The following is a 22,998-nucleotide window of genomic DNA, read 5'->3' as shown; positions in this document are numbered from 1 at the left end:
ATTTAAATTCATACTTGTATCCTCTACATATATTTTAATCTGATCATATCTAAAATCAGTTAGCACTTGATATAGTCAACTTGCGAAAGCCATAACTTTGAAACCGTATATCAGATTTCAGTGATTTTGATGTATTGGAAAGCTTATTCAATTATCTATTTATGTCTTTTTAAGCCAAAAGCAAAATTTTCCTCTATTATGTCTGAAATTGCATGAAAATCAAAGAGAAAAGACTGTTTTTGTTTTGGCAGATTTAATTGCTTATTTAAATAAGCAATCTTATTTATAATTGTTGATTATAATTACATGTTTATTTTTTAATTTCAAATATATATTATTTAAAATTTGATCAATCTAGATAAGCTTAGATATTTCAATTGATTATTTATGATCATATAGATCATGAAGATTATATACTAATTTAGAATATTGATTTAGTCACGAAGATTTTATTTATATATTTTAATTGATATGTCATATGGATCATGTATAGAAGTGTATAGCTAATATCATTACTATAACTATTTTAAATAAAAAATAGATATATTTGTTTCTCATAAAATAAAGTCATAAAATTTAATACTTAATAGCAAACATATGTGAATATGTCATACTAATTGATAATATTTCTTGTAGTATTTGAATTTCATAAAGTTTATAGGTTATTTTTTTATTCTATCCTATCATATTTTTTAAGATTGGTATTAATGCTTAATTTAATAACTTATAAAAAACTTTAATGATATTATATAGTAATTAAAATGAACCTATGTCATTTATTGAGAAGTAAAGTTGTTAGAAGAAAATTTTCATGATGGCTTAATCAACCATGTCATATAATGCATGTGGGATGATATCATCATATTTTATCTTTTAAAGTTAATAAAAAAAGATTATTATTAAAAAATATCTTGATTACCGAGACTTGATTATTATTATATAAAAAATGTGAGTCATCCTAATGCTTAAAGTTTTTTTAAACCTTCATGCATCCGTGATCTATGATATATAATATGTTATTTGTCATCATTATATAAAAGTAAACAATATGTTATGGGTTTGTGTTCTCTTACTATTATATACATGCATATATGGTTTTTTCTTTCTTTCATAAATTATTATAGGATCCGAACCTTTTGCATCTTTATGTTGAACCCATCATGCTCGAAAGTGCTAGACTTGGCTTGAACCTAGGGATGTCAAAGGATTGAATATTATACGACATCTGACCTGATTCCAAATCCCATTAGTCAGATTCAGACCATTCTGTAGCCAAAATCGGATCCAATGAGCTATTGAATCTGGATCACTTTTGAGTTTTGCATCCGAATCTGAGTTCAAATCCAATTAAGATCCAAACCTGCCTAAATCTCGTGTAAATGTCTGATTTTAAACCTAATCAGTATCAGGAACGGGTTTTAGCTGATCCCATATGACTCTGAATCAAAATCCAAACCTGATTAGGTCAAATGGTTAGGTCAAACTCTGTATTCCAAGAATCCAACCCGTGTCCAACACGTTTACATCACAACTTGAACCAGCACTAGCTTGATAAAACTGTGCCAAACCCAAACCCAAACCCAAACCCGACAAGGGAAGGACCTGGTTTCGGGCGGGTCACTAATTGGGTCGGGTCTGTCTGGACAAGTGGGCATGGATTCGGGCTGGGCCATTCGGGTATGGGTTGGGTAGACCCTACGATGATCAGGGATTCAGGGGTGGTACTGCTTGGGGGTTATTATAAACCGTGAGTTTCAAGTCCGTTAAAAACACAAAATAAAAGAAAATTAAAATTCCTCTTCTATTTGAGCTTATTTACAACAGTGTCCCTCCGACGGCCGACAGCCGACAGGCCACGAGCTCACTCTCCCGGCCACTATATAATGAGAGAACGTTCACGGGGTCTGTTTTTTTCTCAGGAGTCATTTTTTCTTTTCCTCTTCTTCTTGTGTGAGTGAATTCAAAGAGGGGGGAATAGAGAAGACGAAGAGCGCGCGCGGAGAACGAGGAGGCGAAGATCTGTATCTTCTTCCAACTCGTTTCCTATCGTTTTTCCTTCCACTTACTCTCTTGTGGAAACCCTAAGTTGTCTCTCTTTCGCTCTCTTTCTCCTGATTCTTCTAATTTTTGTGCTTAAAAATAAAGAGATCTGAGAATTTAGGCCTCATTCTGTGTATTTAGCGCGTCAATTTTGGTATTTTCCTGAAGATTTCTCTATGGATTGATTCTTGTGGTGTCTACATGAAATATTGGTTTTTAAATGATGTGATGAATCTTGGGGACTTGTTTTCTGTAGATTAAAGGTTTTATCTCCAGATGAATCTATTTTTGCGGTTTTATTTATAGTTGATTATTACGTATTTTTGGTGTTTTTTTTTGGATTGGTATACACGAAAAATCGAAGAGGAAGATATTTTGCTTCATATAAAATGAAGATTTTTGAGTAGTTTACACAAATAGTCTGGAATCCTGCCTTTTTTGTTTTTTATGTTTTTGTTGTCTGCATTGGTGTGTTAGTTTGCCGGGCGAGGGAAGTTCGGACTATGGTATCTATACTTTTAGGTGAAAAGGATTGCAAATGGAATTAAGGGAATCTTTTTCTGTTTATATCTGATGAATACAAGCAGATTCATGGCAAAAGATTGTGGGGCAAGGGAAGTACAGACTATGGTATCTCGGCTTTTAGGTGAAACCGATTGCAAAAGAAATTAGGAGAACCATTTTCTGTTGATATTTGAAGTACAAAAGCAGGTCCTTAGATTTTTGCACGTGAAGTAATTCGAGGGTCAGTTATGAGGATTGGGACTCTTTAGATACCGTAGAGACTGTATATTTGGTTTCAGTGGAAAGGTCTCTGTTGTCAAAATCATTCTTTTTTAGCACTGAAGAATTTCCTTTTTATTTTCTCCCTCTCCATGAGCGGGAAGTATGTGTTGTTGATGTTTGCCGAGAAAACAGGAGTTTATCATATGTTCACTCTATTCTTGATGACAATATGGTTTTGATTTGATTGTCAATTATGAATATTTACCACTGAAAAATCTCCTTTTTTGCGTCTATGGAATTAAGGAAACATGTTCGCGATGATCCCTCAGAAAAATCAAGACTCTGATATGTCACTTCTGATGTGAGTGTGGCTTTGATTAGTTAGTCAGTTATCAATATGATCTTGCACCAAATTCTGTAGCTGGTTGTTTATTACATATATGGTTGTATGGAGGGTCTTTTGTTGAAGATGGTGTCTTTTAAGTGAAAATGAATGCTGTAACAGGGGAGAATGGAAAGGACCTACAAATCATATAATTGGTTTTTTTCGCTGTGGTAACATGTAAGCAAAAGAGTATCAGATCATTTAACTGCTATTTTCCAACATTTAGCACGCTAGAATGAGTTTGTATAAAGAGAAAGTATGTTCAGACTTTACGCTAATCATAATGCTTGAATGAAGAGAAAATAAAGTAAGATTTGGCAAGTATGTCCAGAACCTGTACTAGTAATAAGTTTGAAACTGCTTATGCAATTTATCTGAGTATGTGGTATTGATATGTGGATGTTAGGGAGTCATTGATGGTAAAAGGTTCTCTGTGAAAATCTGCCTGTAGAATAAAAACACAGATTTTGGGAACTCGGTATGGTGTAACATTAAAAAAAAGGTAGATTGTGTCCATCCCTTTATTATTTCAAGTGCCTGGATTCAAGTATGTTTCATTTCTAGTGTTATGCTACTTATAAATTGTTTTGAGCTAATGTGCGAAACATTTGATGAATTATTGTGCTGTGAAATCAAGCATGAACTAAGGTATTAGGTATGCCCATTTTTTACTCTTATGCTTTTCTGTACAAGAGAAATTGCTAAATTTTTTTAGACAACAATGAAAATTTTCTTCTCAGTGGGTGCTTGTCAAATGCCACTATCATTGAAGGTGGAGCTTGGTGATTCTTTTTTTTGTGTGTGGGAATTGGTGTATTATAACATTGAAGAACGATACGAGTGGTCCTCCTAAAAGACCACATGATGATGGAAGCCATCTCACATTTACAATGAAACACCCACTTGAAGATACCACTGCATTTTCAAATCCTAGTGGACAATGAACACAATCTGTTATAAATGACTATCATCCACCATTTGAACCTAGGCTAGATGGGCGATTGGCAGAAGGCCCGTGATCTGAGTCTGGTGATGTTGATAAAGGATTTGGTGTTCTTCCCATTTATTGAGTACCTTCTTCTGATCCTTCATTGGAACATTCAACCAGTACTGATGCTAGGACAGACACAAGGAAATTAAAGGATATCAGAGATTCCAGGTCTGAAGTTAGAGAGGCAAAGGTAGAAGTTAGGGAGCTATATGGGGAACCAAGGTTAGATTCCCAGTTGTTAAAAGCTGAAAAAGATACGCTGTTAGAGAATAGAGGAGATGACAAGGATCTCAAATCTGAGAGAGAACCTGTAACAAATATTAAATATGAAACTAAGATGGAAAAGGATGCCTATGTGGGGGGAATTACACACTTGAGCTGGAAAGAATCAAAAGATCATTGGAGAAGATCCCCAGTGCCATCATTTGATAATTCTGAACCTTGACGATAAGAGGAAATTACTAAAGGTAACACAAAAAATAAAGATAAGGAGTATTTTGAAGCTTGAGAGGCTGTGGGGAAAACAAAGTTGACTGGAAGTGCGAAGAGAAGTTCAAGGATAAGGAGCGAAAAAGGAAAGATGAGAAACCTAGGGATTGAGTAGAGCAAGACAAGGGAGGAGATTGATCGCTGTAAAGGCCCACCACATGCTAGTACACTACTATTTCATAAAGAAAGTGTGATAAAGTTTACGAAAAATCTGAGATCTGTATGCGGAACACAGAAAAGACGGGCTTCAAAAGACTTCTCAATGGTTTTACCCCTAATATTTTACAATGATTATCCTCTTCTTTGTAATCAATATTTTCATGTTTCAACTCAATAAGAATCCCTCTCGGAGCCCGTCTCCTTCAACTCTTGACCAAGAAACTCACTTGCAACAAACAAAAGAGAAATTGAACTCGTCTCATACATTTCTTGCAAGAAACCTCTTGATTTGATCGTCTTGACCTAATTTCTCTACTAAGAAACTCATCTCTTTGAATCCACTGCATTTTTTCGAATTCCCCAAACTCTTGACCAATAAACTGACTCACAACAAACACAAGAGAAATTGAACTTGTCTCGTACATTTCTAGGGGTAAAACGATTGAAAAGTCTTTCAAAGCCCATTTTTTTGTGTTAAACATACAAATCTCAGTTTTTCATAATCTTTATCGCACTTTCGTTCTCCGAAACAATGCTTTTCTTCTTTACTTTCTCATCGATCTAAATTTTGAAGCTATGTCACATGGGTGCGAGTGCGGGGATTCGACACTTCCAAAAAATCCGGGTGCGGGGGTGCGGCAGGGGCAAAAATGTAAATATATATATATATATAAAGGGGGTCCGGGGGTTCCCCCGACGCGGGTTTTTTTCAAATTTCATTTTATATACAGCTGCATGATAGCGCACCCATCTCGTCAGGAGAAGAGTTCGTCAGGAGAACAGTGAATGCTAATAGCCAGCAAGGCTACCACCATCATATTATCATTTATTATGGAGAGAGAAAATCCTTTACGAAAAAGAAGGATTAGCAAGGCTACCACCATCATTATCATTTATTATGGAGAGAGAGCAAGGCTACCACCATCATTATCATTTATTATGGAGAGAGAAAATCCTTTACGAAAAAGAAGGATTTTGAAAAGGCTACCACCATCATTATCATTTATTATGGAGAGAGAGCAAGACTACCACCATCATTATCATTTATTATGGAGAGAGAAAATCCTTTACGAAAAAGAAGGATTTTGAAAAGGCAGGAGCAGCAGCAGCTGTCAGTAGTTGTCAGCAGATTTTTTTTAAAAAAAATTCCGCAGCCCATTTCATAGGGCAATTTTTTTAAAAAAAAAAATCCAAAAAAAATGGACCTAAATGATCCTGGGTGCGGTCAACGCACCCATGATTGGGTTGACCGCACCCGGTGCAACACCCGCTCCCGCGTCGAGTCGCGTCGACGCGGGTGCGGCACCCTGCTAGCCGAATCCCTGTGACATAGTTTTGAAGCCACGAGAAATGCTTAGGTAGGAAAAGTATGTCAAAATGTGGAAACATCATATTTTCTTGGGGTTTCTTTCTCTGTCTTTTCGTTTCTAGACATGTAAATCTAATTTCAAGACCATTAAAAATTCGCCTTTCAAATAAAGGGTTTTTTCATTATTTAGTTTGAATTTTTCCTTGGGTGTAAATATTTATACTGTTAAAATTGTTAAAGCAATTTGCCTGTATTGGGTGAATTAGGGCAGGATTTCCAATGTTTTTGTTTAATTTTGTGGCAAGATTTACTAAAATTACCGGGATAATGAAGTTTAATAATGTGGAACTATGTCACAGGGATTCGGCTAGCAGGGTGCCGCACCCGCGTCGACGCGACTCGACGCGGGAGCGGGTGCGGCACCGGGTGCGGTCAATGCGTTGACCGCACCCAGGATCATTTAGGTCCATTTTTTTTTGGATTTTTTTTTAAATTTGCCCTATGAAATGGGCTGCGGATTTTTTTTTTTAAAAAAAAATCTGCTGACAGCTACTGACAGCTGCTGCTGCTCCTGCCTTTTCAAAATCCTTCTTTTCGTAAAGGATTTTCTCTCTCCATAATAAATGATAATGATGGTGGTAGCCTTGCTCTCTCTCCATAATAAATGATAATGATAGTGGTAGCCTTGCTGGCTATTAGCATTCACTGTTCTCCTGACGAACTCTTCTCCTGACGAGATGGGTGCGCTATCGTGCAGCTCTATATAAAATGAAATTTGAAAAAACCCGCGTTGGGGGAACCCCAGACCCCCTTATATATATATATTACATTTTTGCCCCTGCCGCACCCCCGCACCCGGGTTTTTTGGAAGTGCCGAATCCCCGCGCCCGCACCCGCGGCACCCGCACCCGCGGCACCCGCACCCATGTGACATAGATGTGGAAGAAGTTCTGTATAAATTGACTCATTTATCTTGTTTTATGTTGGAAACTTGGAAAGCTTAGCTTGGATAAATGTTAGTATGCCTGTTCAGCTTATTGTATTTGTTTTAGGGGAATTTCGATCATCAAAACCATGAAACACAAGCAGATGACTTTGCGTTATAAGTTGGTCCATAGAAAAAAAATATATATTTTGAGATGCATGGCTCCAAGACACTTTACTATTCATTTATCAGTTTTTTCTATTTGGTAATTGCTGAAAAAACATATATTTTGGAATGCATAAGTATAATTTTATTTTTAATTTTTATTCTTGGTTTTTTATTTTCAGTAATCAAAATGTCATATCTAAGTAAAATATTTTATACTTTAGATGCAAGCTTGAAGTTGTTAGTTTCTGACTTTCTGTTCTTGTGGGCAGGGTTTGAGAAGTGAGAACATGTATTTGTGAAGTCAATTGGTACTATTGTTTGGGTGCTTCTGTGTAGATACCTCGCTCACATATCCTAATTTATGCATGTCTTATGATGTTTTAGGTGGCAAGGGTAGATCGTGTTATGTCAAGAGATTGGTTCGTTTCCAACAATGCTGCCTTATTTTGTACGATATTTGTGGCCATGTTGTAGTACAAGGCCTCTCTTTGCTCTGTAGAAGATGATGCCACCAGGATTCTGGCATCAGAGATATAAAATGGGATACCTCCAGTTGTTAGATGCTTGATGCGCTTGATGCTGTTTAGCTAAGAATATTACTAAAAGGGCATTTGCTGTTGTCAGTGAAGAGATTAGACATGTTGATCAACAAGCCACTTATGTTTACATATCTCTACCTACTAATATACATATTGCTGTCATCTGGAGTTATTTTGTATAACAAGGTTAAGCATCTTTCCTTTCTTTGTTCTTGGCATTGTGATTCTTAAATTTTCTTTTGACTAATAGATGTTGAGATAATATAAGCATGTAATGTTTCATTGGAAAGTGATAGCGAGGTTTCCTTGCCAATTACATGGTTTCATTGTGCAACTCAGAGAAAGGATTGAAATTGAAACATTCGGTTTTCTTTTGCTGTGTCAATATTTATTTGCAATGTCATCTCCTGCTTGTTTAATGAGTAGTATGGTTGTTTCTCCTGCATCTGTGGTAGTATTTCAAATGGAAAATAAAATGGAGAAAAGATGTCAGAGGAGGATCATATAAGACATAAAGCGATAATGAGAACTAGAAATAATATCTGAAACAATGAAATTGATCTGCAGACTTATGGAAAATTGTCCCAAATTTCCATGAATCGGCAACAATACACACACACATATACATACATGTGTGTCGGATAGGTAGTGGAGTGGTGGAAGTATGGGTAGTTAAGTACCAATACTTCCATGATTTTTACTTGATAAAATCACCTAGATTATCTTCACTAGAAGTTGCTAGATTGTTATTCAAGATTAGAATTTTAGAGTTTCAGATTTCTGCATGACAAAAGGAAGTTCCAACTTGGAGGAATTTCCTATCCAGTGGTGCTATCTTGATTTGAAAATTTTGAAACCATGGGTTTCATTGTTTTGTCAGTTTATTATTGTATGCTATTGACTTGTAGTCGGCAAAACTAAAAGTGCATCACAAAATATAAAGTGGATTGGGAGACATGTCATTCTTGAAATGGAGAAAGAGAAATCTATTAAGGATAAACATAACCAAGAGATGGAGTGGTATGATAAGTCACCAGGATCATTGGTTGTGGATTGCAGGTTGACATGTATGAAAAGTGAAAACCCAGTAAACTAGCCATTGCTACAGTTTGGTGGGTTCGCAGATTTCACTGGAGAATCTGGGAGCTATGGCTAAAATGTATCAAGGCCCCTTATAGATGCCACTTTTAGTAGTTCTCTTTGAAGTTCATAAACATGCATAGATCATATGAAACTTTTTAATGTTTCTGCTTCATACATTTTTCATTTACCTCTATAACATGAGACCCCCATGTGTTATTTATTTTTTAAAAACTTTATTAGAGATGTAAATTTGTGCTGAAGTTGTTAATGTCTATGGAAGGCTGTAAATGCACATGTGCATACATATTCATATGTATGTGGCTTCTAATTGGTATTGTCTCAAAATAGGCCTTCCTGGAGCTTGATTGTTTAAAGTGTTTTGTTTTTGCTCTTGCAGTGGGTACTATCTCCAAAATATTTCAATTTTCCATTTCCTATAACACTTACCATGATTCACATGGGATTTTCTGGTGCTGTTGCATTCATTCTTGTTCGTGTTCTCAAGGTATGATTTTGTTCTCTTTTAGGTGTTATATAGTGCAGTTGACGTTCTCTTGTTATACTGTGTCCTTCCTGATCTTCCTAGCTTTTGCACAAAACTGCTATTTATGTCACCAATTGACTATGTATAATGTTCTGATTTTACTCTTATTTTTCTTTTTTGTTCTAATGATATGTTGGGTGCTTGTTCCAGTTCCAATTGATCCAGTTGGAGCTTCTCGTGTGTGTGTGTGTGTGTGTGTGTGTGTGTGTGTGTGTGTGTGTGTGTGCACTCTTCCACTATGCAATTTTGGATATTTTAAAGGATCATGGTATTGTCTGAGGTTTGGAAAGAAGCTAGTCAAAGGCACAATTTCTCATTGTTCGCGAACTAGTGTAAATAAATTTATTGTAACAATATCCTGAAAACATCATCTCATGTTGCATTTAAACAATTATAAAAGTCTGTGAACACAATTACAAAATAAAAGGAAAAAACAATATTAAGGCTTTTAGTGTGTCTCCTTTTTTTCTGAAAAAACATTTTAATCAATCAATTGAAGGATCAGTCAGTTCTTTGTCCTTTTGAATTTAAAATTTAGGAAGTGATGGAAATTAGATGTTTCCTGATGTTATCCCATTTGTCTTTATTAAAAGTGGCTTGAATTCCTACCTCTCATTTGTCTTATGGACGATTGAGAATTTGAACAGAGGATGATGTTGTTTATGATATTGTACCTTGCCTTCTGTCCTGTTTCCTGTACTGTCATCTTTTGCACTTATGTTGAACTGGAAGTTTATTCAGATTTCATCTTGTTTGGTTCTGTGAGTTTGTTGTTTTGGTTTTGCATGCATATGCATGTTCTTCTATACAATGTGCAAGGTCACAAAAAGGACTGCCCGTTGCATGTTCATCTACGTGAATGCATTCTTTGTTTCTAGAATTCTTTCTTTCTTGATTTCTGGTTTGTTCTTTCTTTTCTCCCACATGGTTGGAACATTGTGGACTATCCCTCCTTGCTTTTCTAACAAGTCTAGTTGTCTTATTCAGGTTGTTGCACCTGTCAATATGACATTTGAAATGTAAGAATATTGAATGTTTTTTTTTAAATTTCTCACTTTGTTTCCATCTCCCTTAATGATGTTCATCTGTCTTGCAGATATGCAACTTGTGTGATTCCTATCAGCGCTTTCTTTGCATCAAGCCTGTGGTATGTCTCTTAAGCAGTGGAACACAGTGATCAGTTTCATGATGCATAACATAATGAACTGCAGATCATACAAAGATTGTCAAAGCGCTTATGTAGATTTTCTTGCAGAATTTTCTACTTCAGTGTTTTTTTTTCTCCCCAAAAGTTTAGCATTTTTTCTTGTTGGATGTCTTATCTGCATTTTAACACCTTTTGTCTAAGTTTAGGCAACACATTCTCTGTGATCACAGGTTTGGTAACACTGCTTATCTTCATATTTCAGTGGCCTTCATCCAGATGCTTAAAGCCCTCAGTATGTACTTCTATCTCAATTTGAAATAATATTCTTGTAACATAATTGGTCTTCATATTACATCTTTCTGTTTGCTGTTACAGTGCCAGTTGCAACTTTCCTAATGGCTGTTATATGTGGCATTGACAAATTGAGGTGTGACTTGTTCTCGAATATGGTGTTGGTCAGCGTTGGAGTTGTTATTTCATCCTATGGGGAGATTCATTTTAATATAGTTGGAACAGTGTACCAGGTGACGGGTATATTTGCAGAAGCTCTTAGGCTAGTCTTAACTCAAGTCCTCCTTCAGAAGAAGGGCTTGACACTGAATCCTATTACTAGCTTGTATTACATAGCACCCTGCAGGTATGTACTCCTGTCTGAATGCTTGAATTAGATTGTTTTTTATGAGAAGATTTTTCTTTCTTACTTTCTCAATAAAATGAGCATGTATGGGCTACAAAAGAGAAATAGAGTATCATAATGGTTGGTCTTAGGTTGAGGGATTGCCTTATCTATTTATTCTATTCTTCACTGGACAACTAAAGTTCCTTTCCAAAATTTTCCGACCATAATAGATATATGAATCATAATGCCAAACCGATATTGTTTCCTACTGAAGTAGAACAGTGACAAGAGTGGCTATTGGCATAAGAGGTAGGCAGAAAAATGTCAAATAAAATACTTTTGTGTGTTATATATTCTAGTTAAAACTGTAGAAAATGGCAAAAAGAAATTCTCTTTGAAGCAATAATCACAAGAGCAGCTAAAAGAATAATAACCCTCTAGGATTATTCCTGGCAAAGTAGTGTGTTATGGGATTTTTCTTTTTTTTTCCTGCTTTCATTTGGCAACCTTAGGTGGATACCTATTAGTGGGATTCGTAACTGGGGACCCTCAACTAGGAAACTAGGATGGTGCTGCTGTTCTGATCCATCTATAATATGTCTGTATTATGCATGTTGTGTAACATGCAGTATTTCGCTTCATTTAGTGCAGTTTGGTCAGTGGCTTGAATGGGCCTCAAGGAATTCAGATACTATAGAAGCTAGTAGTGAACCTACAAATATAGACTAGCTGGCATTTAGAGTCTTTAATTTTTTGTCTAATTCATTTTGGCTGCTTGATAGTGTATTGGAGCTTCTGAGACAGGTAGAATTATTAGGTTAAGCTTAGAATTCTGTTTTCAAGTGTCATGTATGATTTTTCTCATAGGCTTAGGAGGAGGCAAACAACTTCAGCTGTTTTCCTGCTTGTAATTACCAGAATCAATTGTGTAGCCAAGTTTGAAGATTCTTCAGTGGGCTCCCTCCATTGCGCTGATTGTCCAACCGGTGCTAAAATGATGAGCCAATCCTAAATGTAGAGTTAAGAACCAGTTTGGACTTGGATCAGATAGGACCAGGTTTTTCATACGTCCAGATGTAGATTTGACCAGTTGGAGCCTGTCTTTAGCTTCCTCCCAGATCTCTGTAGTACAGGAGGCACTGGGAAAGGGCTCAGTCAATGTTGCACCACTCAGTGACCCAAAAATTTGGCGGTTTCTCCCTGACAGAAAAATATTGGTACTGTGTTAGAAAATAACATATATATGTATATATATATACATACTTTTCGTAATACAAGAGTATGTATATGTATATGTATATATATATATGTATATATATATATGTATATAACTATATATTTAAAGTATATACTTATATTCTTGTAATACTTTTTTATTTATTTATTTTTGTAATTTTATTTCTTTCTTATTTTTTTTGTCTTTTTGTCAAACAGTCATAATTGACTAGAGCTGTTGGGCTGTCAAAACAGCCAAGAGCCTTTTTGTCAGGTTCTGTCAAACAGTCAAAATGTTGACTGTTTGAATAGAGCTGTTGGGCTACTCCCAATGGCTCTAATTAGAGCTGTTGGGAGTAGCCCAACAGCTATTCCAATAGCTCCTCTCATGTAATCTCTCTATAAATAAGGGCATGCTGCCCATTGTAATTTAAATATAAAGGTAGAGGGTTTTACCTCTTTACATATTCAGATTCAAGTGCATTTATGCACTATTCTTATGTTTGTGCTATGGAGCATTTTGAATGCTATTTTGGTTTACCATATTGGGTGAATGTATGTTTTGTCAAGTTGTTTGTAGACTTGATTGTGTGTAAGACTCTTTACATGGTATCAAAGCTTGGTGTATGATCAACTGTGCATTGGTGAGCTGTCTCGTAAAGCATGCCTTCTCTCTTTCGTGATTGGTGGTTCTTTTTTTTCTTTGGACTCATCATGGGTGATTTTTTTCCGCACAATACAAGCAACTCCAACTTCATTCTGCCATTCAAACTTGAAGGAAGCAACTATAACATTTGGGTGAGACACTTGGAGACATTCATCAAGGGTTAAGGTTTGTGGGGATTTGTAAGAGGTACTATTCTTGAACCCACTCCCAAAATTACATTAGGTGAAAATGACGTTGAGACTAGTCTTGAAGAAAAAAACAAAGCCATGGAAGAATACTACAAAAAGATTAGATGAATGAGAAATGAAAAATGCCAAAATTCTTTCATGGATGCTTAGTGGAGTTGAGACAAAAATTGCCTCAAACCTTTTGTGTTACAAAAAGACAAATGAAGCATGGGAATATCTTAGAGGTATGTTGACCAAAAAAGATATGGCTCACAAGTATTATCTTCAAGAATAAGTTAGAAACATTAAACAAGGATATAAGAATGTAAAAGATTATTTTATGGAGTTATCTTCCATTTGGACCCAACTTGCCCAATTTGAACCCAAATGAAAAGGAAAGTGTATAGAAATGCGGAGAGTTCAAGTTGAAGAAGAGAGACTTTTCGCTTTTCTCTATGGTTTGAGACCCGAGTTTGAACAAACAAGGGCCTCCTTGCTATTCATGAGATTCTCACTAAACTTAGTGGAGAAGAGACTAGGCTAAACATGAGTAAAAATGTTAGTGTGCTTGCTACTTCTAGCAATGGTCAAGAAGAGTATTTCGCACTTGCCGCATCAAAACTAGGACACTATATCAAGCCATATAAACCTCCTCATTTTAAGAATCGAGGAGAATAAAAAATCGTTTGCCATAATTGTTATGAGCCCGATCATATTAGGCCTCAATGTCCTATATACAAATATAGGCCTCAAGAAAAGCGTGTGGCGGCTGCACCATCAAAACAAGATGAAGATACTTTGAATCTCAAAGACCTCACCAAATCATTATCTTAACTGACAGAGGCATTGCAACCACTGCTTAAAGGATTTACCTCAGGAGCGGCCATTGCAACCTCTTCTACTCCTGGTATGTGTTATTGGCTTCTTGATTCAGAAGCTTATTTTCATATGACCCCACATAGATCTATACTATTCAAATGTCAACCTAATTCAAATGCATCATTTGTTTCCACTGCCGATGGTACTGCCTTGGAAATAGAGGGTGTTGGAATTTTTAAAAATGATTTGTCAAAACATAACAACTTCTATATTCTGAAAATAAGACTTATACCAAAACTTCATCTTAATCTACTTTCTGTTTCTCAAATCTCGAATCATGGATGTGATGTCATTTTCTCATCAAGTAAATGTTGGGTGCAGGATCGCCAGTTCGGGAAATTGATTGGGGAAGGTTCTAGGCAAGGAGATTTCTATTATATGGATTTCCTTTATATTCCAAAGGAATCATTTTGCAACACTGCCCAAACAAAAGACATACGGACTTGGCATCATAGACTTGGGCATCCAAATATGAGGAAATTAAATTTTGTACCTATTACGAAGAATCTTTGTAAAGATAATTTTGAATGCAAAGAATGTTTACTTGGTAAAATGACAGTCTTGCCTTATGATCAAAGAATTTTTTTACTCCTCAATGCATTTTGAATTAGTTTATTCGGATGTATGGGGTCCTGCTCCTGTAGCCTCTAAAGGAGGATTCGCTTACTATGTTGTGTTTATTGATGACTTCACTAGATATTGTTGGATTTACTTTCTTAAGTATAAATCAGGTATTTGTAACCTTCAAAACATTCCATAACATGATTAAAAATCAATTTGAAAGTAAACTCAAAATCCTCAGAACTGACTCTGGAGGAGAATACTTGTCAAATGAGTTTAAACAATTTTTAGAAAACAAAGGAATTTTACATCAAAGATCATGTCCTAGAACCCCGCAACAAAATGGAATTTCAGAAAGAAAACACATACATATTATGGAAACTACAAGGACTCTTCTTATTGCTAAAAATGTTCCAAAAAATCTTTGGGCTGAAGCTGCATTAACCTCAGTATATCTTATAAATAGGATGCCTTCCAAAACTTTATCTAATGAAATTCCTTTTGAAAAATTATTCAAATATCAACCTGACTATCAAAGACTGAGAATCTTTGGTTGCAAATGTTATGTTTTGAATGATAAAGGAGATAAACTATCTTCTAAAGCTATTTTCTGTGCATTCATTGGTTATTCAGAAACACAAAAAAGATTTAAATGTTATGATACCAAAAATGATAAACTTCTCATTTCAAGGAATGATAATTTTGTTGAAAATGAAAGTGGATTTGAAGAAAACATGTCAGAAGATATAAACTCTGATTATTCTTTCTTGTTCAAACTATTGTCTAATGATGAAAATATTTATGTAGAACCTCTTATTGAAAATAAAACAACAGTTGAACCAATAGTATACACTAGAAGAAATCGAAATGCATCCAATGAAGGTGTAAATCAAAGTAATCATGAAGCATCAGAAATTCCTTCAGAACAAACCACTATTCGTAGATCAGAACGAACCTCAAGAATCCCAAATAAATTTGTGTTTTATGATTCATTCTCTCCTAAACATAGAGCCTGTCTTATAACTATCCACTCATATTTTGAACCCTCATGTTATAATGAAGCAAAAAATTTACCTGAATGGATAAAAGCTATGCACATAGAATTATAAGCTCTTAAAGATGCTAATACTTGGGAAATTCTGGATTTACCTATAGGAAAGAAGACAATAAGTTGTAGATGGGTTTTTAAAGTAAAAACCAAAAGTGGCGGATCCTTGGAAAGACATAAAGCCAGGCTAGTTGCCAAAAGATATTCTCAAGAATACGGAGTCGATTACGAAGAAACTTTTGCCCCTGTTGCCAGGATGACCACTGTTCGAATGCTTGTAGCTATTTCAGCTATTAAAAATTGGAATATATTTCAAATGGATGTTAAAAATGCATTTTTAAATGGGAATCTCAATGAGGAAGTATATATGGATATTCCACCTGGATTAATAATTCCTTCAGGTAAAGTGCTTAAATTAAAAAAGGCATTATATGGCCTCAAACAAGCACCTAAAGCTTGGTTTGATACTTTTAACAATGTTATTACAAGGTATGGTTTTAAACCATGCTATACTGATACAACTTTGTTTATCAAGAACTCTTCTGCTGGTATTATAATTTTACTTTTATATGTTGATGATATGTTAATTATAGGTAGTGACAAGGAGGGAATCAAGAAAGTAAAGCAGTTTTTGAAATGACAGATCTTGGGTTTCTTACTTTCTTGGTATAGAAGTTTCATACTCTAACCGAGGATACATATTGTCACAAACAAAGTTTGCTTCAGATATTATTGACAGGTCAGGACTTTCAGATGATAAAGTTGTTGATACTCCAGAGATTGTCGGAATGAAAATGCGAGCCGATGATGGAGTTCCTTTGGACAATCCAACTCCCTTCAGACAGCTAGTGGGATCTCTTATGTATTTAAGTATTACAAGACCAGACATAACCCATGCTATATATATAGTCAGTCAATTTCAACATGCTCCAACATCAGCTCATATGAGTGCAGTCATGAGAATTATTAAATACATCAGAGACACTATAAATAAGGGAGTCTTTCTGTCCTCTTCTTCCTCCTTAGATCTTATTGCATATTTTAATGCTGATTGGGGAGAAGATCCAAATAACAGACGCTCAACAACTGGTTTTTGTATATTTCTAGGTGAATCTTTGATTTCATGGAGGTGCAAGAAACAACAAAAGGTGTCATTATCATCTACAGAAGCGTGTGGCTCAAACAACTTATTTCAGATATGGGGATTCACCTTCAGAATCCTGCAAGATTGTGTTGTGACAATAAGAGTTCGATATACATTGCTTGAAATCATACGTTTCATGAAAGAACTAAGCATATAGAGATGGATTGCCATTTTGTTCGTGAAGAATATTTGAAGAAGACTATTGATCTTCCCTATGTGACATCAGAATATCAACTTGCTGACTTCTTCATCAAGGCACTGTGCTTACCAAGATTCAACTTTTTACTTGACAAACTTTCGGTGATTTCACCATAAGTTTGAGGGAGACTGTTAGAAAATAACATATATATGTATATACTTGAATATATATATATATATATTTATATATACATACTTTTCATAATACAAGAGTATGTATATGTATACATATATGTATATAACTATATATTTAAAGTATATACTTATATTCTTGTAATACTTTTTTATTTATTTATTTTTGTAATTTTATTTCTTTCTTATTTTTTTTGTCTTTTTGTCAAACAATCATAATTGACTAGAGCTGTTGGGCTGTCAAAACAGCCAACAACCTTTTTGTCAGGTTCTGTCAAACAGTCAAAATGTTGACTGTTTGAATAGAGCCGTTGGGCTACTCCCAACGGCTCTAATTAGAGCTGTTGGGAGTAGCCCAACAACTATTCCAATAGCTCCTCTCATGTAATCTCTCTGTAAATAAGGGCATGCTGCCTATTGTAATTTAAATATAAAGGTAGAGGGTTTTACCTCTTACATATTCATATTCAAGTGCATTTATGCACTATTCTTATGTTTGTGCTGTGGAGCATTTTTTATGCTATTTTGGTTTACCATATTGGGTGAATGTATGTTTTGTCAAGTTGTTTGTATACTTGATTGTGTGTAAGACTCTTTACACTATGTAATGAATATCTGGGTAGATTAGCTCCTGTTTTGGTTGCTATCTGTTTAAATTGTCAAGTTCCGTAGATATTTCTACTATTGAGGCCCAAACTTGGAAATTGATATTTTTGTGCATGGTGACTTGGACAAAGTTGACATGTATCGCCGCTAGTTCACTATGATCAAAAGATGATGGGGTCTGGCGATGGTAATTTTTAAATGGCTTAGTACGGTTGCATGTTGGTTCATATTCATAGAGTCGTGATAATGAGAATTTGAAGAAGTATATGATAGCAAAGAAGGAAGCTAAAAAAGTAGTTCGGAACGCGAGGGATAAGGTATATAAGGAGGTTTATGACAAGTTCGATACCAAAGAGGGCGAGAATGATATTTATAGGCTTGCAAAGATGAGAGATAGGAAATCGACGGATCTGGGTATAGTTAGATGTATCAAAGATGAAACGCAAAGGGTTTTAGTCAAAGATGAGGAGATTAAGGAGAGATGGAAAGATTATTTTGATAAGCTATTTAATGAAAGTCATGCTCAAAATCTTAGAGACTTGTCCATTCCTTTTCATGAGATGAATCGTGACTTCATGCGCAAGATTCAAAAGAAAGAAATTGCAGAGGCTTTGAAGAAAATGAAATCAAGAAGGGCAGTTGGCCCGGATGGTATACCTATTGAGGCTTGAAAATGCTTGGGAGAGAAAGGTTTAGAATGGTTGACAAATCTTTTTAACAAGATTTGGAGGACAAATAAGATGCCTAATGAGTGGAGGAAGAGTACTTTGGTGCCTCTATATAAGAATAAGGGTGATATACAAGATTGCACAAACTATCGTGGTATAAAACTCATGAGTCATACTATGAAACTTTGGGAGAGAGTGATTGAGTCTAGGTTGAGGAAGATTGTCATGATATCGGAGAATCAATTTGGTTTTATGCCTGGTAGATCAACTATGGAAGCTATACATCTTCTTAGACAACTTATTGAGAGAAATAGAGAGAGGAACAAAGATTTGCATATGGTTTTTATTGATTTGGAGAAGGCATACGATAGAGTACCTATGGACGTTCTCTGGTGGACAATGATGAAGAAAGGTGTTTCTCTCAAGTACATTAGCATAATTAAGGATATGTATGAAGGAGTAGTAACCAATGTCCGCACTTGTGGAGGGGTGACAACCAATTTTCCTATAACGGTTGGGTTACATCAAGGATCTGCTTTAAGCCCTTTCCTATTTGCTAGAGTGATGGATGAGCTTACGAGATCAATTCAAGAAAATGTGCCGTGGTGCATGTTGTTTGCTTGATATTGTTTTGATTGATGAGTCTAGAGCTGGGGTTAATGCTAAGTTAGAATTATGGAGACTGACATTGGAAGCAAGAGGTTTTAAGTTGAGTAAGAGTAAGACAAAATACATGGAATGTCGGTTTAGTAAGCAACGAAGTAGTGATGGGAGTGTAGTGAAGCTTGGTGAGCAAGAAATACCGGTGGATGATTGTTTCAAATATTTGGGATCTATCATTCAAAAGTATGGAGAAATTGATGGAGATGTAAATCATAGGATAAAGGTTGGGTGAATGAAATGGAAAAGTGCAACTGGAGTATTGTGCGATCGTAGAATGCCATTGCGGTTGAAGGGAAAGTTTTATAGGACGACTATTAGGCCCGCTTTACTATATGGTACGGAATGTTAGGCTGGCAAGAGACATCATATTCAAAAAATGAGTGTAGCTGAGATGCGTATGCTGAGATGGATGTGTGGAAATACAATAAAAGATAAGATTTGGAACAAGGAGATACCTAAGAAGGTAGGTGTTGCACCCATTGATTTGGACATATTCGGCGAAGGCCTAATGATGCTCCAGTTAGAAGGATGGAGAAATGGGAAAATATATTAGTTAAAAGAGGTCGGGGTAGGCCTAGGAAGACATGGATGAAGGTGATAGGAAAGGATATGAATGCTTTGAACCTCACCGAGGACATGGCATTGGATAGAAATGATTGGAGGAGAAGGATTCATGTGGAAGACCCAGAATGATTTTCTTTTTTGGTTCATATCGCCGACCCCAATTGTTTTGGGATGAAGGCGTAGTTGTTATTGTTTTTTGTTGTAGTACGGTTGCATGTTTAATTCCAAATTCCTGCTGATGGTATGTATCAGACATATGCCATCCTTTTGAAGTAGCAACTAGCAACACCACCACAAAATCTTGTCTTATAGTTCATGTTTCATGCATCACAATTACATTTTAATTGTTTCTTTTTGTGCAGTTTCCTGTTTCTGTTTGTGCCTTGGTTTTTATTGGAGAAGCCTGGGATGGAATTTTCACAAATCCAATTCAATTTCTGGATTTTTTTCTCGAATGCTGTCTGTGCTTTAGCTTTGAATTTCTCAATATTCTTGGTAATTGGAAGAACCGGAGCTGTTACCATCCGTGTTGCTGGCGTTTTGAAGGATTGGATATTGATTGCTCTCTCAACTGTTATATTTCCAGAATCAACAATTACTGGCCTGAATATTATTGGCTATGCCATCGGTAGGCTTAGTCTGATGCTCAGACCCCATACTTTCATGCTTACATTTGCCTTGCGCCTGACACACCCATGTTTTCTCATCTTTTAAAACACATTTATTTGCAGCTCTGAGTGGTGTTGTAATGTACAATTACTTGAAAGTCAAGGATGTTCGTGCTTCTACTGCTGAAGTTCTTCCAGAAAGGACACCAAAGGTAGGCAGTCTGTAACTTTTTATACTGTCAGGGTTGATAGGTTCATCTCTTTGTGATGTCTACAAAACTCTTCCGTTCCTCAGTATTTTCCTTGTTTGAATCACTGTCACGGGTGAACCTGTGTATGTTTAGTCATTTTCGACAATTGGTTTTAACTCTCTTGTTGCTAACTTTCCATATAACGAGTTGGATTGATTAGGCAACCATATTTGATGAGCAAATAAGTTACTGCAGTCATGTCACCATAGATAATGGAGATTTAGCAGTACAGTCCGCCATTGGTGCTGTGTGACACAGATATGGCTTTAGGGTAGCGGATGCAGCTGATCAGGTCTGGTTGAAAGCACATAGGGCATGTTGTGTCAGGGTCCTTGCTTGGCTCAGTGGTGTTCAACATCATTTAATAAGGCAATGGTCACCATTGTTGTAATTATTTTGAACGTTTCACTCTGACAGGAATGGAAGCTGGATAAGAAGTCATCCGATCTATATCCTAATAGCGGCAACAATGGAGGCAATTCCTTGCAAACAAGTGCTGATGCAGACGAAGAAGTGCCCCTTATTCCATCCTCAAGGCTGTCCCATATCGGCAGAAGTGTGCTTGGGACCCATGCAGCTTAAGCTTAACAGACTTGCTTATTCTGTTTTTGATGTAATATCCTGCCTCTTCAGCATCATAATGACTTATCATTTGATTTTTAGAGAGAGAGAGAGAGAGAGAGAGAGAGAGAGAGAGAGAGAGAGAGAGAGAGAGAGAGAGAGGTTCTTCAGAAAAAAAATGCCATCCATTTTTTCTCGCCGAGGAACGAGGTTGGGGAGATTATTCTTTCCTTTTGTGAGTTCTTTTGAACCGAAGTGCTTGAGGCAAAAAAACCAACTTTGAAGGTGGCCTTGGTCTCCCGAGGATTTTTTTGGGTGGGTTGCTGCTCACGGAACCCATGCAAAGACCAGATTCTATTTAATGTTTCCTCATTCTTGCTTCCTTTATGCATGTAGTTTTTTCTCTTGTTTTTCCTTAGCGTTTTGCTCTCTACCTGGCTTCATTTTCTTTCTTAGTTCAGATATTGGAAGGATCTTCATGCTGTTGGCGATTGTCCTAGTGTTATCTGATTCAAATTTTGCCTTCTGGTGACTTGCATATATCAGGATAGCAATGCCGTTCGATGGTCACTGTTTCTAAAGATGGTGAGATGGAATGTTCGCATTATATGCAGCGCGGCTTCATGGTGGTCATGCGGTGACCTGCTTGACAGCCACACGTCTTGGTGTTTATTGAGATGGGTCTTGAGAAATGCTGAGATCGGTGGTCATCATCCGCAGAGCTGCATGCTTACCAAGCCGCACCGCTGCATAAGTGCCCCTACCTATAATTAGCGATAATAGATAATAGTGCGATTAAAAATTCTCTTTTCTTATTTTTTTTACATGAGGGGTGAGATTTTAGTGGGTTGCAGTTAGGGCTGTCAATGGGTCGGGTTTGGTTCTGACCCATGTGGAACCAGGCCCAAACCTGACTTGAGATGATGGTACTGGGCCTGGGTCTAATCAGACCCACCATAAGAGAAACCATACCTGGATCCTATAAGGATTATATAAACCATATCTGGTAAAATAATATATTTAATCATTTTTACATTGAAAATTTGTGGTTTTTAATCAGAACTCAGGTTGGGAGCCAGGTTTGGTATTAAATTTCACAAGCTATATACTTCATATATTAATTGGATCTTTCGTGTGTCCGAACCAGATTCTAATGTGGCCTTATTTATCACCGAATCCTGACCCTATAGGGTTTGGTACGGTTCAGGTCTCGGTCAAACCTGACCCATTGACACCCCTAGTTGTAGGCAATTTGAGAGGATGAATACGAATTTCTGCAATTTTGATGTAAATTTGGCATAGCATTTTGAAGTAAAGATGTCATGTTCATGAGGTTTGACTATTATGAGATGGCCTCATTGCTAGCATAGCGACCAAACGGGAGGGAGTCTGGCTGCTTCACTGCATTAAAAAGTAAATTATATGGATTTGTATATGTTCAAAATAGCACAAGTGATCCTAAATTCGAGAGAAATGTAAAAAAGGGTGAAAGAGTAACAAGGAGGAAAGACTTCGAAATCTTTGAAAGACAAATGTCCTCGCTCGTAGATCCTTATTTAAATTATTCCTCGAGGTCTAATGTGTCCGACTAGATCGGTGGGGTTGCACAATCTCAACCCGGAGGTCTTGGCTTCAAAGCTCCCGGTGGCCTTTTACCTACCACACTGTTCATCTCTAAGGCCCCTCACCTCTTGGCCGTTGATTCTGAAGACCTGCGAACGCGATTCATCCAAGTCGCGGACAACATGTTTGATTGCCCCCAAATTGGAAGCACTCTCTCAGGGTTGTGATAAAACGATTCTCATTTGCTCTTTCTCACACAAACAAACATGAAAAAAATGCACAATGAGATTTGAAATCACAATTTGGGGGTGAGTTTACTCGTGATTTGGAATCACGTGACTTCAAAGAATGTGTGATTACAGCCCCAAGGGTTTGGTGC

At 36.4% G+C, this 22,998-nt stretch overlaps 1 protein-coding gene across 5 annotated transcripts; it reads left to right on the top strand.

Moving 5' to 3' along the window:
• Positions 1 to 1,946: 1,946 nt before the first annotated feature.
• Positions 1,947 to 21,458, top strand: LOC149818419 (putative sugar phosphate/phosphate translocator At3g17430). 5 transcript variants are annotated; one of them, XM_089984714.1, is made up of 11 exons: positions 1,956 to 2,021; positions 7,462 to 7,500; positions 7,577 to 7,917; positions 9,212 to 9,319; positions 10,346 to 10,377; positions 10,455 to 10,505; positions 10,736 to 10,797; positions 10,881 to 11,142; positions 19,999 to 20,264; positions 20,368 to 20,456; positions 20,913 to 21,458. In XM_089984714.1, exons 3-11 carry the CDS (start codon positions 7,831 to 7,833, stop codon positions 21,075 to 21,077), a joined length of 1,122 nt encoding a protein of 373 aa, XP_089840840.1. In that variant the 5' UTR covers positions 1,956 to 2,021; positions 7,462 to 7,500; positions 7,577 to 7,830; the 3' UTR covers positions 21,078 to 21,458. The 5 variants fall into 5 exon arrangements, with proteins under 5 accessions (XP_089840841.1, XP_089840840.1, XP_089840842.1 ...); XM_089984715.1 differs by lacking the exon at positions 7,462 to 7,500 and having other exon boundaries at positions 1,947 to 2,088; XM_089984716.1 differs by lacking the exon at positions 7,462 to 7,500 and having other exon boundaries at positions 1,978 to 2,021.
• Positions 21,459 to 22,998: the final 1,540 nt, after the last annotated feature.

The sequence above is a fragment of the Nuphar pumila genome, chromosome 13 (assembly GCF_984573655.1).
Source record: "Nuphar pumila chromosome 13, dmNupPumi1.hap1.1, whole genome shotgun sequence".
Classification (NCBI taxonomy): Eukaryota; Viridiplantae; Streptophyta; class Magnoliopsida; order Nymphaeales; family Nymphaeaceae; genus Nuphar; species Nuphar pumila.
The sequence above is the reverse complement of the archived record's forward strand: the minus strand, read 5'-3'. Positions and strand labels throughout refer to the sequence as shown.